Here is a 19,490-nt window from a genome sequence, read left to right on the forward strand (position 1 = left end):
TTATTATAATAATAAATTAAATTGTAAATTAATTTGTAATCTTTCTAGAATTATTTAATCATAAGTTTAAATTGCTGAAAAGTTAAACGTGATTGTAAGCAGTCATTTAATTCGCAAACAATGGGTGTATTGTTTTCGTCAATTACTTATAGTATAAGACTCTATACATATTTCGTAAACTGTAATTAATGAGAAATTAATAATTTTAATTCGCAATCGCTAAATAACTAACTTATTTATTGTGTCCGATAACAAAAAAATTAGATTTTTACATTAATTATATATTTATTTACTAATTAATTATTTATTTTTGCACGGATTGGCATGGTGGCATCGAGAGCCACATACAATATTTGCTTTAAAGCAGGAACAGCGCTTAGTACAGCACTGGTCCTTTGTCTCTTTGCAGTTACATTTTTTGTAACCTTGTCCCCCTGATCTAGACTGAGCTGCTGCGGCTTCTCGAAGAGAAAAATATTTATCCTTTAGAACGTCGTCAATATTTATTGCATTTGTTTTCCTCTTGCACATAATGCGCAAAGGAAAGAATCTACATCTACTTGATCTCCACAATGAAAATGCAATTCAGAAAGACAATTTAAGCAAGTAACTGTGTCCCTTAAGTTAGTTAGTTATTCAGTTAGTTAGTCAGTTAGTTTGTAAGTTAGTTCGTTAATTAGTTCGTTAATTTGTAAGTTAGTTAGTTAGTTTGTAAGTTAGTTCGTTAGTTAGTTCGTTAATTTGTAAGTTAGTTAGTTAATTTGTAAGTTAGTTAGTTAGTTTGTAAATTAGTTCGTTAGTTAGTTAGTTAATTTGTAAGTTAGTTCGTTAGTTAGTTAGTTAATTTGTAAGTTAGTCAGTTCGTTAGTTACCTGAACCTCGTAACAGCCTCGTGCCCATTCAGTCGTTTTATTGTCGGTCATCCATGCTCGCAACATGTTCTCCACGTCACCATTAGCACGTTCAATACTTTCTTGGGATTGTGGATGGCGGGGTCGTCCGTGCACCATTTTGCTTTGCGGCCAAATAGAAATAAGTTTCCTCATAACTTTTGCTACAAATTCTCTCCCATTATCACTGTGCAAAATGGCTGGGGCTCCAAAAGTATAGAAAATTTTCGACAGCTCCTCTGCTACATTACAGGCATGTTTCGATTTGAGGGGTCTTAGATGAAGAAAATTTGTAGCATGATCCTGGTAATTGAGGAGCCACTTATACTCTCCATCAGGAGAAGACTGAAAGTCTATCAAATCGATTTGACCGCGTGCATTGAAACCGTTCGAAATAATTGGTTTCACAATCACTCCTTTTTTTGGAACTGATTTCTTTAAATTACATGTTTCACATAAACTAATAAAAATTGTACATGCACTTCTAGGGATACGCCACTTTTTTTTATATACTCAACCATTCTCTGTCGACCACCATGACCAGTTTGCTTGTGTGCTTCCATCAGTTTCGAATAATAGTCCTCATACGGGATCATGTAAATTAAATCGTCACTTGCACTATTACGTTTTAAAATAATATTGCATTCCGCACCAATTCGGAGGATTTCATAAGTTTTCGAAAAATGATAAAAAGCAGCATTTTTTTCACTTTCGTTACACAAAATTGATATAACTTTTTCAATTTGTTTTCTATCCCACATTGTTCTATTTCCTTTTTCCGATAATCTTTTTTCTTCCATTAATCTGTCGAACTGAATAGAATTCACTGAACTGCTTTCCATTATAAAAATTAGAAATTTAAAATTGATTTGAATTACACTGCAAAATCAAGTGTCTCATTTTGAGACGTTTTGTCCCATATTTGAAACACATAAGATGTCTTAGTCCACATATTTGAAACATATATGTGTCTCATTTTAAGACGTTTCAAAGTGTCTTACACATTTAGCTATGCATTTTGAGACACGAAATGTGTTTCGAGTATCCGTTTCACACTAAGAAGACGTTTTACGTGTCTTATACGCATTGAGTTACCTTTAATGTCTTAAAATGAGACACGAGATGAAATTAAATGTCTCAATATAAAACAGATTTTGTATCTCAATGGTTTAAACACTTAAAGCAACTCATTTTAAGACACGAGTGAGATACCAGTTTTTGCAGTGTAGTATTAAAAAATCTAACGTATCTTAGAATGTTTTTCCTTCGACTACTATTTAGCGATTGCGAAATAAAATTATTAATTTCTCATTAATTACAGTTTACGAAATATGTATATAGAGTTTTATACTATAAGTAATTGACGAAAGCAAAAACAATACACCCATTGTTTGCGAATTAAATGACTGCTTACAATCACGTTTAACTTTTCAGCAATTTAAACTTATGATTAAATAATTCTAGAAAGATTACAAATTAATATATTATTATAATAATTATAAAATATGTATTTTATCTCTTCATAATTAATTTGGCATAAATATATTAATAAATAATTAATGTAAAATTTGTTAATAATTTTAATATAGATGAATATTTTCGTACGGATGACGTGAATCCATTCATTGAGTTACTTTTCTCTAACTGTCTAAATGTCGGTGGACAGTAAGCTAACTGTCGGACATTTAGCTGACTGCTTAGACAGATAGACGATATCGACGTGTATTCGTCTAACTGTCTGCATTTAGCTAACTGTCTGGACAGTTAGCTTAATGTCGGATTCGTCTAAGTGGCGACGACATATACACGTCATCGACTGCCAAGGGGTTAAGAACAAGTTCGCAAAAGTGAAAACTGTCAAATTGAAAAAATAATGTATAGATACTATACATGGTTGTTTCAAATTTGTAAACAACACTTTTGAGAATTTCGACAATTCGGAGATATTGACACCTGGCCGGTTTGTCCCACTTTCCCCTAAGTAAAACTTCATGAAACTCACCTTTTCAATAGCAGTTTTCTTGGCCTGGATCTCGTTCTTCAATTTCTTCTCACCTTCGTCAGTCATAATGACACTTTCCTTAAGTGCTTCACTAAGTTCCTCAATTCTAATATTCTTCTCGCGAATATTACTTTCCAATTGTTTTTCTTTTTCCTCCTTTTCTTTGACAAGTCCCACGAGTTCCTCAATTTGCTCAAGGTCAATTCTCTCATTAAAGGCCCTTTCCAGTGAATAAACTTCTTCCTCCAATTGTGCCACTTTCTCGTCCCTTACTCTAATCTCCTCCTTTAACACACCAATATCTTCAGCCTCATATTCTTCCAATTCTTTCTCCAGCTTACTCATTTCCTTCTTGAGTTTATTCAATCTATCCTGCCATTCAATCAATTGCTGCTCGTATTCTTGAATTTTATTGTCCTTCTCCGAAAGTGCGTGCTCCATTTCCTTCATTTTTTGTTCCTTCTCCTTTAACTTTTGATCTTTTTCCATTAATTTTTTATCCATTTCTACTATCCTCTGTTCGTTTGATAGTAATTTTTGATTCTGTACCTTTGTCATTAGTTCAAGTTCGATTAACTTCGGATTACTTTGAGCGGATTGGAAATATTGGGATTGATCGAGATTTCTGTTAAACGTATCGGAATCTGAATTATCTTTTTTGATTCTCTCATTTCTTATCGATTCTTTTTCGAGAAAGTCGATACGTTTCTGCAACTGATTCATTCGATCTTCTCGGTCTTTTAATTTTTGCTTTATTACATCGACATTGTGTTCTTTGACATAGTCCTCTAGATGTGTCACCATTTCTTCTAATTCCATAATTCTCTCACGTTCGATTTTAATTTCTCTCTCGCCGTTCATTCGTATCCAGTCCTCGAGTTCCTGAATTCTTTGACTCTTGTCGACCAATTCACATCTTAGATCATGAAGTTCCTTTACATCGGGATTGTGCTTGAGAAAATCTTGAAATTCTGCAACTGTATCTTCAAGTTCCTCAATTCTGAATTTCCTCTTCTCGAGTTCAATGGCGAATTCTTGAATTCCTTCTGGATTTGAGTGTCGTTTAAGTAATTTCTTCATAAGCGTCATGTCTCGTTCGAGTTGAAGAATTTTGCGATTTTTCGTTTCAATGTCACGTTTCCATGTGTCACGTCCATCTGATTTCGTAGCACTGGATCCCGATTGGTTGAGAAGATTCCTCGCGTATGAGGTCTAAGTCAGCAGTTTGTCACAAAATAAAGAAGCAATATGACAAAAGAATATTAAAAAAAGAATTCAAAAGAAGAACTTCTTTCTGGCAAGGCAAACATGTCACAGAGAGTTTGTGTCTTTGAATGGATACAAACGTATACGTGTCCTTTGGGCATTTTTACGACCTACTTGAACTGCTTCTTTATTAATTTTTTTCCAAAACATCTTTTCATTCTTTCGATATATTTTTTATCTACACACGTATATACATATTATGTATATTCATTAATCCGATAGTAATTAATATTATTTTTTGTCGTTATTTTTCATATATTTTTTTAAATTTAAAACTTCATTTATCCTATCATTTAAGTACGGTCAATAATGGTCATGTAATATTTACGTAAAATAATTATTGTGTCAATCAGTTGTTCGTTATAATTTTGCTTAATAAGCAAATTGTACTGAAATGAAAGGAGAATTGTTCTCCAACCAAAATGGACATTAGAAGAAGCTTTTTAAGAATCCAGCAGGTCCAGCCTGTTTTTTCCATTCAAGAACACAAAAATAAATTGTTAGTAATTTTTTTTATTCAGAAATAAAAAGCAGTTTAATTTTCATTTACGATTGCGCAATGTTGAGTATCCAGAGAGGGTAAGCGTGAAAAATTAAACAGAGAAGGGTTAGTGAGCATTTAAAAAAATTATTAATTGAAATTGTAATTACAGTGGAACCTTTAAGATAACTCGAAACTTTATTTAACAAATTAATTACGTTTAAAATTTTGTGTACATAATTAAATTTAAATAAGATTTCAAGTTAGTTTTTTCTGCTCTTTTTTCCATGTAAATTTTTTTTTATTTCTGTTATTTAAAGATGAACCTATAAACATAACTCATTATTTTTGCTGCTTAGAATGCATTTAATGGAAATTAATTCAAGTAATAAATATCCCTTGAGTTTCAAGTTATCGAGGCTCAACTGTACAATTAAAATTTTTAAAATCATAATTATTTTGATTGGAAATGTATGACTTACCTCTTGTTGCTGAGCGGCTGTCGCCTTCAATTTTGCTTGTGCGGCTTTCAGTGCTCTAAATAAGAGATCTTTGATTAGTTACTGTAATTAATAGTACAGGCGTCATTCATTTATAGTTAAAATGGAGTCGACTCTCGTTATTGCAAGATCTGTGAACATTCCTCATAATTCATAACTGTATAGAGCACTCAAGTATATTTAAGACATATTCTTTGTTACCGAATTTACAGCACTCACAACAGTTGATGATATAATCTTGCAGTGACGAAAGGGCACTGTATATTTTGCAAAATAAATGTAATCTTTTTCTTTTTTATTTACGACCATTGAAAGGAACTTACTCTTGAAGATCTCTTATTTGTTTCTCCTTTGCATTCTGCTCCTCTTGAGTCATTTGCATTAATTGCAATAGTCTCTCCGTTTCTGCAGAACTTCTTCCGGCTTCTTCTTTCGCCTTTTCCAATTCTTTTTCTGCATTTTCCAATGTTCTTTGTAATTCCACCATTCGTTTGTCCGGTGAACCTCCGCTCTGTTAGAGTTTTCAAACTTTATATTTGAATAAATAAAATTAATTAAATGAAAGATGAAATGAACAGGGAATGTTCTGAAGTTTTTGGAGGAGGTAACTGTAAGACTATAAGCGAATGATATTATTGCAGACGGGATAAAACGTTTATTATGAGGATAATTAAGAAGAGATTGTAACAATAAAAAGATAGTGCACACACGGAGAAAAAAACTAGAAACAATCAAAAGTCCCTAACGGCAGATATTCACAAGGTGTTCTTTTTTCAATGATGGCAGAGAAATGCTACTTTTATAATAATAATATTTATTGAAAAATAATTATACATTTATCAATAATACACTTGTTTATGACCACATATTGGGTATTGCAAGCGGGGTGTCGCGTTATACAATTACATTTTCCTAATTTTCTCTCAATTAAGTAAGGAACTATTCTCTAATGATTTCCGCTTTTCACATTCGCTGAGTATTTGCATAATTAACCTGACATAGGTTTTCACCGAAGACGTGTCTAACGAAAATACAATCATCAGGCCTTCCTCTGCCAAACTCGCTGAGCAAGAGATCTCCGGAAAGCTTCCCTTACAAAAGTGCAACCATGCCGGACAACGCAGTAAAAAATGAAACAGGCTTTCCTCTTCCAGGCCGCAAAAAAGACAATCTCTATCAACTCGAAAAGTATAAGAAAAAGAGCCACAATTAATTCGAGTAATATATTTATTTAGGAGTCGTGATTGCGCAAAAATTCTTTTATAAAATAATGGAAGACTCGAGAGTAAGTATGGCTGAGGGCCATCTTGAATAGACAAATTTGGAAATATTAAAAGACTGGAAGAAACTGACTGCCGATTTCTATCCGCAGTGAGGCTGCCAACACTCCAGCTCTCTAGAATAGGTTCCCTGAGGCTTGCGATTGAGTCCAGAGTTAGGTCCCGCCAAAAGTCGATCATGCCCCTAGGCTCAAAAAAAGAAACTCTCAACTGAGTGAACCAGTTAAACCCATACTCCGGAGACGACATAGACAGGGCTCTTAGTCTTTCGAAACACATTCTAGGGTATCTAGAATTTTCCATGCGAGAGATCCTAAGGATCCAATTTAGAATGTATTTCAAAACTTTAAGCCCAAGTCGAAGCGCTCCCGTCTCAAGTCTAACCGCCCAATCAGGTGTATTCGTTGTTAAGGACAGAAGTCTCTTTAAAAAGGAAGTTTGAACTTTCTCTATTTCGTCGAAATGGCATGTTCCCCAAACCTGAATCCCATAAAAAAGCGTACTTAACGCCAAGCTTTCAAAAAGCTTGGTGTATGATTTCCAAGAAACCTTCCCCATAGAGCAGGTAATACGCAGGATACTTCCTACCGCTATATTAGCCGCACTGACTGCCTTAGAAGCGGCCTGAAAGAAGGAGCCTGATCTGACAAAAGGAATCCCTAAGTAATCATAACTCTTAACAACTTCAATATGATCCGAGCCAAATTTAAAAGCGTTAATTCTGTTAGCTTTGTTATTACCGTTTCTCGTGATAGTGACAATTTTCGTTTTTTGTGTGTTTACATTCAGTCTATTCAATTCGCAGTACTCATACAGCGCTTTAAGTTTTCTTGAGACTTCCACAGGGGTATCAGAGAGAAAGACTAGGTCATCCGCGTAACCCAACAACAAGACCTCAATTAAACTATTTGTCGGTAGACCCCTGCAGCCCCCATTTATAAAAAATTTATCAATATCTGAAATAAATAATAGAAATAAATAAGGACTCAAAACCTCTCCCTGAAGAACCCCCTGTGAGACGTCCACAAAATCAGTATCGCCCTTGTAGGTTCTAATACACGTCGAAGCGACCAAGTAAAAGCTCCGCAAAATGTTTATCATCTTGGTACTCATACCCAGCCAGTGTAATTTCTCCCACAATAAACTATGGGAGACAGATGGGAACGCTCCCTTAAAATCGACGAACAAAGCATAGACCGCGGCTCTTGGATTTTTCAAATGGATCTGGATCAAAGCCTGAAGAGTGAAAAGATTGTTAAGACAACTTCTCCCTTCTCTAAATCCAGCCTGTGACTCGGGAAACAAGTCCAAATCTGAGGCCCATTTAATCAATCTAGTACCAAGAATCTGAGTAAAAATTTTCGAGATACAGTTCACCAAAGTAATTGGTCTAAAGTTTGAAGGATCGTTCGCATTTCCTTTTTTAAATAACATACAAGTGGCTAATTTTCCCCACTCGGTTGGAACCGTTTCCGATTTTAGGATCGAATTTAAAAAATGCTGAATAAAGAAAATCCAATTTTGAGGCAAACATTTATAAAACTCGTAGCCTATCACGTCGATACCAGGAGACTTCCCCCTCTAACAACGAGACAGAGTTAATATAATTTCATGAGTAGTTATATCGCTATCCAAAATCGGGTGTGACAACCTGAGAGAAGGCTTCGGAGTGGGATTAACAACTGAAGGGGGAATCTTAATTAGAAATTCATGCCAATCATTCAAGCCAATATTCGAATCGTTTGACAAAACTCCGCCCCTCACTCTCCTCACAGCCTGCCAGAAAAGAGAAGAATTCCTACAATTATTGAGATTATTAATTATCATATCATTATAATTTTTTTTCTTTAATACTATTAAATCACGAAATTTACGCTTCTTTTTCAGAAAATTATCTTTAAAATCTCCAGCAAAATCATTCTTCTTTGCAAGGCTAAGAGCAGTAGAGAGCCGGCGTTTTGCTTTCTTGCAAGACCAATCAAACCAGGGTCTTCGCTTTCCCTCTGTAGAACACGAGCTTTCCCTCTCCATTCCCAGATCTCTTGCTACTTTACATATAGTATTAACTAACGTCTTATTCAGGGCGTTCACATCTCCCTCCAAGTTCGACACCTCCCCCCTCCAAGCCATCTGATCCCTGAAAAGTTTCCCTTTATTCTTATAAAACCTCAATTTACGTCCCATTCTCGTAGGAGTAGAAGTAACTCCTTCCCTTTCCCAAAAAGTAGAGAGACTTACAGCAACCGGGAGATGGTCGGAGAGAGTAGGAAGGTGCAGAACCTCAAGGTTACAACACGATGACAAACCAGCGAACGAGCACCAAACCAGGTCAATCACACTACATCCCTGCGAACCCACAAAGGTGAATCTCGCCGGGCTGTCCCCCTGAAGCAGAGTCTACAATGAGAGAAGTTGCTCATCGGTGTTCATAGCTATAAGTATACTAAAGCATGCTGTGGTATATCTATAGCTATGAACATCGATGCGCACCTTCTCTCATTGTAGACTCTGCTTGAGTACGACCATTCAAAAGAACAAAGTTGCTCCATGTTTTCTACCAATAATCTACCCTTCGAATTAAACCTCTTATCTGAAGACTCTCTTACATTATTTAGGCTATATGAATGCAAAATATCTGGATTTAACTGATTCAGTTCCCCCACCCTACAATTAAAATCCCCACCCATTATAAATGGAATATCTGGAAAGCGTTCTGCGATAGAGCTAATTGATCTGACTAATTCATCTAAATAACCATAAAAATCCATACTTGTAGAAAAGTAAGTCAAGCCACAAATAAAATTACAATCATTAAATTTAAAATTAACGAAGATAAAAAAGTGAGAGATTAATAAAATTTCTGCTTTATATAAATTTACGTTATATGCCAGCAAGAGGCCGCCACTTGGCCTACCCAAATTATTGCTCTTCCAGGCAGGCGCTGCAATAGAAGCAAAATTTGACGAAGATTGGAACTTCAAACCTGAATTAGTTGACCAGGTTTCGCTGACAGCCAAAATGTCCTCTTCCCTTATATCACTCACTATATCCACAATATTGCTATAGCCATGAAGATTCCAGAAAATGATCCTAGGATGTAATCGGGAAGATAAACGCAGACTCGCCTTCTGAAAATTTTCCCCCGAAGGAACACCCTCTTTCTGCTATTCTCTATCTTGGTTCTCCATTCTTTTAGCAAATCTCTGCTCTCTCGCGCTGAGTGTCTCCTGAGAAGAAAATGTCCCAGGGATCAGGAAATTATCAAGTAATTTATTATTCATTGAAGACTTGGTATCTAAATTAGAATTTTTTCTAGTACGTCCAGGTTTGTTAGTTCTCTTGCTTGTTTTATGAGATGCTGGAGTTTGAAAAGCCGAGTCATCTTCTCTTTCAACCACCTTATCTACAGATGACAATTTTTTATTCAACAAGATGTTAATTTCATTTAAGGAGACTATAACATCATCCACTAAGATTTTTGAGCCTCTCATCTTAGCCTGATATCCAGAATCCCTCAGCTCATGAACCTTTGCTAACATTACTTGACGAGCTTCACGTTCCTCAATCGAGAGGTCATTGGCTATGTTTAGGTTTAGATTTCTGAGTTCCTTGACCTTCGAAAATACCAACCTGACCCATCTTGCTGCTATAAATTTGATCAATATGGGACGTCTTCCTTTAATTTTTCCCAGTCGAAAAGCATCATCATAAGCGACGTCAGGGATTTGAAGGCCCACCTTTGAAAAAATGTCCGAAACTCCCTTGAATAGATTCCTATTTATTTCCTCTGAATCCTCCAAGTTGAACAAAATCAGCTTTTTGGCACGGGTGACCTTGTCAGCCATTATTAATCTTTTGTCCGTCTCACTTGTCCTATTTTCAAGTCTACTCAATTGTCGACTTAAGGAACCCACGCTGTTGGTATTGGTACGAATTTCCTCGCGCATTTCATTATTTGAAAGCGTCAATTTCTCAATCGACGAAAGTAAGTTGTCCTATCTCTGTTCCTCAGAAAGAGAAACAATAGCTGGCAAAGGCATTCTTGTTTATAAGTGACGAGAGATTAACTTCACGATTCACTGAGTCACCAAGAAACCAACACACGATAGACAATAGAACGACAGATAGATGGTTTTCTTAACAAGTGCCATACAAACTTTCACTGCACATCACATTGGAATTTAAATGAAAAATCAATAAAAATTTTCCTTGTATTTATCCATAAATAAAGCAGAAGGAAAACGAGCGGCAGTTAAAAGACGGGCACACAAAGAAAACACAATACAAATCTCGATATAAAAGTTATAATTAACGACAATTAATATAAAAGATAAAATCAGAACGGAACGACCGGAAACAAAACTGTATGAGCCGAACATATGCATTCGCAGTGTCACTGAACAATGTTTCAACCAAAAATCAGTCGGACCGTAATAATATTGCCACCCATAAATATAATTACTGTTCAAAAATAAAGACTTTACATAAGCAAGAGCTCCCAGGAAAGCGTCCTCACTCGACAACGGTTCGAGCGAAACTCCTGCTACTTTTATATAAAAGTAATTTAAGGTTATTATTTCTAATTGTAAAGTAATTACCGTTTGAATTTTTAGTTATAGTCACCATCAATATTTTCTAAAAATTAAATATTCTCACCTTTTTTCCAGGACATGTTCCGAATAGAAAAATTGCGTTTAGTAAAAAGGAGGAAATTAATTCTTATTTTTATTGGCAAAAAGTCTCCTTCTTCTCTTTAGAAGTTAAAATAAAACGTTATGTTTTTTAAAAATTATAAATATTCTTACAATTTTTTTCAATGGAGCAACGAATAAAAACATTGCTTTTTGTAAATAGGATGTTTAGACGAATGAAAATAAGAAACAAACTCCTCCTATTTTCAAAATCAATTTTTCCATTTGTTGATTAAGTTAAACAAAATAGGAGGAGTTTCAATCTATTTTTGTATTGTTCAGTAAACATTAATTTTTCTTTTAGGGGCTGGAATCATATGTTTTATTTTTTAAATGTTAATTTCTTCTCCATTTTGTTTAACTTAACCAACAAATAGAAAAATTGATTTTGAAAATGGGAGGAGTTTGTTTCTTATTTAATTCGTCTAATCATCCGTTTTTTCTTAGAGGGCTGGGATTATATGTTGAATTTTTCAAATATTAATTATTTTCTCCATTTTGTTTATCTGAACCAATTAATAAAAAAATAGGAGTTTGAATCTTTTTTCTATTGCCTAATAGCAGTCTATTTTTTCTAAGGGGGTCGAGATTACATGTTTTATTTTTCAAATATTAATTAGATTCTCCATTTTGTTTAACTCAACCAACAAATAAAACATTACATTTTGAAAATGGGAGGAGTTTATTTTTATTTGGCAGAAGTCTTTTTTTTCTTAATGGGTTAAGACTAAATGTAACTTTTAAAAAATTGGCTTTCTTTAAGTAGGAGGAGTTTGAATCTTATTTTTATTGGCTAGAAGTCTATTTTTTGTAAAGGGTTGAGCTTAAATTTTATATATTCGCTTCATATTTTGTTCAACTGAAGCAACAAATAGAAAAATTTCTTTCTTTATGTAGGAGGAGTTTGATTATTATTTTTATTGGTGTAAAGCATCCATTTTTTTAGGGTTGGGATTATATGTTTTATTTTTAAAATATGATTCTTTTCTCCATTTTGTTTAACTTAAGGTACTACTACACTTTAGAAGGCTCTTAAAAGACCAAATTTAAAAAAAAATTCTTAGGTCTTTTATTATAAATATTTAAAAAACTTTTTTGCCTATATTAGTACATATTTGGAGAAAAAAAATAATGGTTTGTTTTTAATTTTTATTTAATATCATAATCTGCCGACAGCATTCATATCGAAACTCCAAAAAGTTAGTTGTCCAATTGCGGACAGTTTATCTCAAGATTGACAAATCGGAAACAAAAAATCCAAATTGCTTTCAAAAAGGAAGGTGTCTTGCATAGAAATCTACCACCAATAATGAAAAATCGACTAAAATAAAAAATAGCAGTTGTTTCAATAATTTGTTTAAAAATACACCATATTTTTCAGTATTTGTCTAGTCTGCAAAAATGTTTTTTTTTAATTTTTTGACCATTTTCTGATAAATTCTAACACAGGACATGCTAACAAACAAAACGAGTTATCATTTTTTAAAATCGGTTCAGTAGATTCAGAGATAAACTGTCCGCAATTTGAGAAAACGTTATTTTGAGAAAAACGCGTTTAAACTTATATGTATCGTTAGAGGCCATCCATAAATTACCTAAAATTCTTTTGCAAATTGAAACACCACCATTTTTTTTATTTCAGACACTGTTACATACATTAGCACCAATGTTTCTACTGGTCGTAACAAAAAGCTGGACCCTACCATCCCCTTAGAGACTTACTTAATTTGTCAATAACTTTTTACATTAATTAAATATTTTTTGAAAAATTTACTTTTATTTTTTACAATTGGTTATAAATACTTTAGGAGGTGTTTTCTAAAGTCATAAGGAGTTAAAAAAATACAATAAAAAAAATAAATTTTTTTAAAATTCTAAAGTGTAGTAGTACCTTAATCAAAAAATAGAAAAATTGATTTTAAAAATAGGAGGAGTTTGTTTTTTATTTTAATTGGTCTAAAGCGTCCATTTTTTCTTTGGGGGTTGAAGTTATATGTTTTATTTTTTTAATAATAATTTTTTCTCCATTTTGTTTAACTTAATCAACAAATAGAAAAATTGATTTTGAAAATAGGAGGGGTTTGTTTCTTATTTTTATTTGTCTAAACATTTACAAAAAGCAATGTTTTTTTCGTTGCTCCATTGAAAAAAATTGTAAGAATATTTAGAATTTTCAAAAAACATAACGTTTTATTTTAACTTCCCAGTAAAAAAGTAGGATTGGAAGAGAGCGAATAGTATTGACGGTGAGTTTCTGCCAATACGTTTTCGCGTGAAAACCGTATTGGGGACATTCGCCAATCCTGCTTTTTCACCGTCAATTCTGTCCTCTTGAATCTTTCGATTTCACGTTTATTGACACGATTTGGCATTTTAATCAAAAAGACTGATTGATTTAATGTGTAAAAATGCTCATAACGAACAGAAAATATAAAATTTTGTTAAAATGTAAATAAATGAAATGTGACAAACTGTTGGTATATTACCATATGATTTAGGGTATTTTCTAAATTAGCGCTGTGACTTATACTCACAGCGCCCCTAGCAAGAACGTCGAAAGCTCCCTAAATCATGTTGTAATAGATCAACAGTACCCACTCCATCGAGTCAATAAACGTGAAATCGAAAGATTCAAGAGGACAGAATTGACGGTGAAAAAGAAGGATTGGCAGAATGCCCCCAATACGGTTTTCACGTAAAAACGTATTGGCAGAAACTCACTGCCAATACTATTCGCTCTCTTCCAATCCTGCTTTTTTTACTGGGTTCTAAAGAGAAAAAGGAGACTTTTGGCCAATAATAGTATATTAAGCAACAAGGGTATAAAGGCAGCCATTTGTTTACGGTGATTTTTGTGACACGAGTGAAGGTCGAGGGTGCCGCACAGTGTGCCTTTTTCTAAAAATCTGTTCAAAACCTAGTATCTCTTGAAGGAATTAACGAAATTTCATAGTTCTGGGACGAAAATAAAGCTTAATAAATGCAGAATACAGGAAAATTATACAAAAACAATGTTAACAAATTTTAAGGTTAAGAAGCAGCGTCAAAAGACAAAAATTCCGTCAAAAAAATCACAAATCTTAATCTGTAAGCCATCAAAATGACTCAAATTAAGTAATAGTACATATTTTGAAGGTTTTTGGGTCGCTAATTACGAATCTGAAGTCCGATTTTAATAATTCAAAATGGCGGATCCTGTATAACAGCTAAATAAAGCAAAATTTTTTGAATAATTTCATTTGAATGACACTGGGTACATAGGGGTTTTTGGGGTCGCTGATGACGAATCTGATGTCAGATTTTCATAATTCAAAATGTCCGACCCAATATGGCCATTTTGAATTCATTAACTTTCTGCATTTTTGGTCGGCCATATTGGGTCGGCCATTTTAAATTTTGAAAATCTGACATCAAATTCGTCATCAGCGACCCCAAAAACCCCTGGATACCGAGTTTCATGTAAATTCATTAACTTTTTGCATTTTTGGTCGGCCATATTAGGTCGGACATTTTGAATTTTGAAAATCTGACATCAGATTCGTCATCAGCGACCCCAAAAACCCCTGTGTACCCAGTGTCATTCAAATGAAATTATTTAAAAATTTTTGCTTTATTTAGCTGTCATACAGGATGCGCCATTTTGAATTGTTAAAATCGGACTTCTGATTCGTAATTAGCGACCCAAAAACCTTTAAAATATGTAATATTACCTAATTTGAGTTATTTTTATGGCTTACAGACTAAGATTTGTGATTTTTTTGACGGAATTTCTGACTTTTGACGCTGCTTCTTAACCTTAAAATTTGTTAACATTGTTTTTGTATAATTTTCCTGTATTCTGCATTTATTAAGCTTTATTTTCGTCCCAGAACCATGAAATTTCGTTAATTCCTTCAAGAGATACTAGGTTTTGAACAGATTTTCAGAAAAAGGCACACTGTGTGCCGTAGTCAGTGACTTTACTCCCTGTCGTCAGCTATCTAAATAACCTTAATTTACTTAAATTTAAAAGTAGCATTTATCTGCCATCATTGAAAAAAGAACACCCTGTGAATATTGCGTCAAACCAAACGCCGCGCAAGGATTTCAGCCGTTAGAGACTTTTGATTGTTCCTATTGTCTTTCTAATGCTAAAATAGAATAAGTTGTTGGTAAAGTAGATAATACTTTAATATCACTTTACCATCTGCATTTAATTAAATTACAAGTTTTATTGTCTAATTAGTCTTATTCATATACATAATTAATATTTTTACATTCTTTTACCAACCCAATGGGAAATGCCAGTGTAGTGCCGATGTTCACCACTGGCTTAGTACTCAGACGATTGTTCGGCGTAGTATAGCCGAGCCTCGACAATTAGTGCTAACGCAGTACAGAATTTTTGTTTCGCCAAAGCTTGGACAAGCCACGGCGACATGTGCTGGCTGAGTATAGAAAAATTGTTTTCAACGCTCTTTGCCAACATTGCTTTTTTGACATAAACTTGAAAAAAATTATAAAAAAAGTTTATGAATCTTTATAAATATAAATTTATTGAAAAAAATTAATAATTTACTTTTCAGTTGTTCATTTTTTATTTTTATTAATTTTAATAATAATAATTAAACATAATCCCTCGTCAGCAATTTTGTTTATTTTCATAGGTTTGCAATATTTCTAGATTCCAATCGTTAGGTACTAAAATATGAAAATCTAATGCACACTTACTGTAATTGTTTATTATTTAATTTTTAAATGTTATAAACAACTTTTTTCTACTTTATTTACTATATCCATTGTTAGTCTCCATCTTTAATACAATTTCTTTAAGAAGAGAAATATTTTATGAATAATAACTATTTATTAATATTATTTTTATCCCACGTGCACAAAAATGGCGCTTTTAGATAGCTGACGACAGGGAGTAAAGTCACTCATTTGTTCGACCATATGAAAATGGCGTCCATTTTCTCCCAAGAGGCAAACATAACAGCTGATCCCATGCGTTATTTTTTCCCATGGGAGCAAACGGACGCCATTTTCATATAAGTCGAACAAGTAAATGACTTTTACTCCCTGTCGTCTGCTATCTGAAATCGCCACTTTTGTGCATTAGGAATAAAAAATATCGTAAGTAACACGGGAATAAAGGCAGCCAATTTGTTTACGATGATTTTTGTGATACTCGTTCCGGTCTCGGGGGGCCCTCGACCACCACTCGTGTCCTCGTGTCACAAAAATCACCGTAAACAAATGGCTGCCTTTATACCCTTGTTGCTTAATATACTATTACCATTTTGTTTCTAAATTATTTATAATTAATTATTTACGACTAATTAATAACAATACGGCATTTATTGCGGCAATATTCTCAGCCAGCACTAGTCCAGTGCTGCGCCAGCGCTGTCTGGCAGCACTGGCAGGCAGTACTTTGCCAGCGTTAGACAGCGTTATCATCCCAGAGTTATGCCAGTGCTGTCTGTCAGCGTAGCTACCAGTACTGCCAGTGCTGGCGCAGTACTCCGCCAGTTGTAAATTTCCCATTGGGAATGTAAATTATTTTTTCCTTTATTTACATCGTTTTCATAAGTAATTATGAAAAATAACATTGCTATAAAATCTCAATAAAATCTATGCACATTTTATTTAATTATTAATTATTCAAAGCTTTCTTTGTAAAAATCTTTGCATAATTTCATTTTCCAAATGTTCCTTTTCAATTTCTAATCGTTTTTTTCATCAAATTCTATATTTTAACAGAATTATAAAGCCATTTACCAAATGTTTCCCAAATGTATACCCACGTGGGGAGACATTTGGTAAAACCATTCCGCAAGGGATATTGTTAGCTATCACAGCTAATAGTTACGTCTCACTGATAATTTATTTGGTGTGAAAGATAATTATTAGCTACACGGAGAGAAATCTGCTGCTAATATTACTCGAAAGAGCACATTACTTAAATTGCTTAACGTTTCTCTTATATTTTTAGCATGGATTCATATACTTATTGTAAAAATACTTTCAATGCAATAAGCATAAGAGACAGTAGCTAATTTTGCACGAAATCTTTATTATAAATACAAAGAGAACGTGCTATAAAAGTATTAGATTCTTCTTATAAGAATCGCTCGAACTCCGACTGATTTTCAGGCGGACTTTATACATGTTAGAGAGGTTATATATATCTAGGGTATTTATCATTGTCGGGTTTGTGGCTAGTGATTAGGTTGGCATTAGTGTCGCGTGTGGCGAGCGTTGCGTCGGTGCTGGCAACGGCAGTTGGCTTTGGGCAGTCGCCGAGTAATGGTTGTGACCAGGTTGGGTTTATCCCGTTTGATAGTTGGGCCAAGAGTGGCGATACATTGGTACCTCGAAGTGTGTAACGAAGTGTAATACGGTGTGTTCTTTAATATATTTCTTTTAATAATAAATAAACTTAAACGTTAATTGTGTAGTTGATTAAGTGTTGGAGATCCCTCCCTGTAGAACATAGAGATACTCTAACATCTCAGAAGTGGGATTACTACGTGTTCCCTATAAAGGTTGTAGTGATTTGGAATATTGAGAAGTACAGTGATTTTTTTTTCTCTTTAGTGAGCGTCGATTCGCTTTCAAAATGGCGATCGTTCGCGTCGCGTTGCATCGAGCGAGAAAAAACGTGGCTATGTGAAGACGCTTGCGCGCGTGCCAGTGTTAACAACAATACGAAGTTAAACGACGTATTCTTTTCTCTTTCTCGATCTCGTGTATTGTGTTTTAACTTTTAATCGTATCTAAGTGAGTGGTGTAAACATACAAAATGAACAAGGAAGACGCGGCGAACATTCTCCTGAATATGGGAGCTAATGGTGGACAACAAAATGCAGGCAATTTTCCCAATAATTCGAATCCTCATCATTTTAGCCAACAGCAACAACATGAGCAACATCAACGACAACAGCCTGTCCTTGGGAATAATATAGAACGACTAATCGAGACAATGACACAAATGATGCAGCAAAGTACGGCAATATTGGCAGCGACACAACAACAGCAACAGAGACAACCACAAACCCCGCTATACAATGTTCTTCCGGATCTTTCGCACAATATTTCCGAATTCGACGGCTTATCAGGACCTGCCAGTGCGACAGTGTGGTTAAAGCAACTCGAAACAACCGCAACCCTCCATCGATGGACTTTAGCAATTGCCTTTGAGACGGCTAAAAGCCATTTGACCAGAGCCGCTAAAAACTGGTACTTGGCGAATATGGATACAATCTCCGATTGGGAATCTTTCAGAAAAGCCTTTGATAACACATTTATGGTAGAAAAATCGTTAACAGAAAAGTGGCAGGAAATGCAAAATCGAGTGCAACGCATTGGAGAAAACACAAAAGAATTTTTTTAATAAAGTTCGATTATGCAAAGCTTTGAAAATGGACCTAAATGAGACAAAAAGACAAATTGCAGCAAGCTTGTGGTCTAGAGAAATTAGCACAGCAATTTTAACTCATACTTATTTCGACTTGGACGAATTATTGAGGAGCATCGTAGAACTGGAGACCTTGGAGGAGACACGAAAGCAGCGGATTATTCAATCGAGAGACACGAAAAATTCAAAGGACCGACGAACATTTTCCAGAGAAGGAGAGAATCGAGACCTGTCAACACGGAGCAGCACCAGCGTTCAACCAGATTCGTCAGTAAATAAGGACATGAATGTTGTTTACAAAGACCGTAAGTGTTATAGATGCAAAACGATAGGATATCTTGCAAAGGATTGTCCTCAAAAAAGAGAGGTAAGATGCTTTAATTGTAAAATAGTTGGACATATCGCGCGAAATTGTAATAAACCGAAGGCTATGCCGAAAGCCGAAGTTAATAAAATAAATCCTGATATTGTTAGTGACAGTTTGAATGCGAAATATATTAAGAAAATTTTTGTAGGTGGTAAAGAATTCTCTGCAATTGTCGATCAGGGCAGTTCCGATTGTTTAATCAAGGCGTCAGCTGTTTTGAGTCACGGATTTGAATTTTCTCCAGTAACCAGTGTTTTGGTAGGTTTCGGCGGTGGCGAAACTATTTCAAGTGGAGAGGCTGAACAGAACCATTCTCCCTGCTTTAATGTCAAGTCTGTCGGATTTAGAAGGTCATCACTGGGACCTAGAAATAAAAAGTTTAGAGCGAGATTTAAATTCAGCTATTTGTAAAAGCACGGGTCGCACTCCATTTGAGATGGTTTTTGGCTACATCCCTCGATTTCGCGAAGGCCTTGCTAGGCAATTGACAGAGAACTCAGAAACTCATCGTCTGCCAGAAGAACTCTGGGCAGAAGCGCGAGAAAAAATTGAAATAGAACAGCGATTGTCAAAAGATAGGTACGACGCGAACCGTTTAAAGAATGTCAAATATA

At 34.6% G+C, this 19,490-nt stretch overlaps 1 protein-coding gene across 1 annotated transcript in view; it reads right to left on the reverse strand.

The window, feature by feature from the left end:
• Nucleotides 1–19,490, reverse strand: part of LOC122508919 (trichohyalin-like) — a 122,407-nt gene that overhangs the window by 29,863 nt on the left and 73,054 nt on the right. Inside the window, exons 6-8 of the mRNA XM_043622585.1 lie at nucleotides 5,463–5,650; nucleotides 5,122–5,176; nucleotides 2,893–4,104 (exon numbers count right to left, since the gene is read on the reverse strand). Coding sequence (XP_043478520.1) covers nucleotides 2,893–4,104; nucleotides 5,122–5,176; nucleotides 5,463–5,650 — 1,455 coding nt within the window. The remainder of the gene's footprint in view (nucleotides 1–2,892; nucleotides 4,105–5,121; nucleotides 5,177–5,462; nucleotides 5,651–19,490) is intronic.

This window comes from Leptopilina heterotoma, unplaced genomic scaffold (genome assembly GCF_015476425.1).
Source record: "Leptopilina heterotoma isolate Lh14 unplaced genomic scaffold, ASM1547642v1 Lhet_581, whole genome shotgun sequence".
Taxonomy (NCBI): domain Eukaryota; kingdom Metazoa; phylum Arthropoda; class Insecta; order Hymenoptera; family Figitidae; genus Leptopilina; species Leptopilina heterotoma.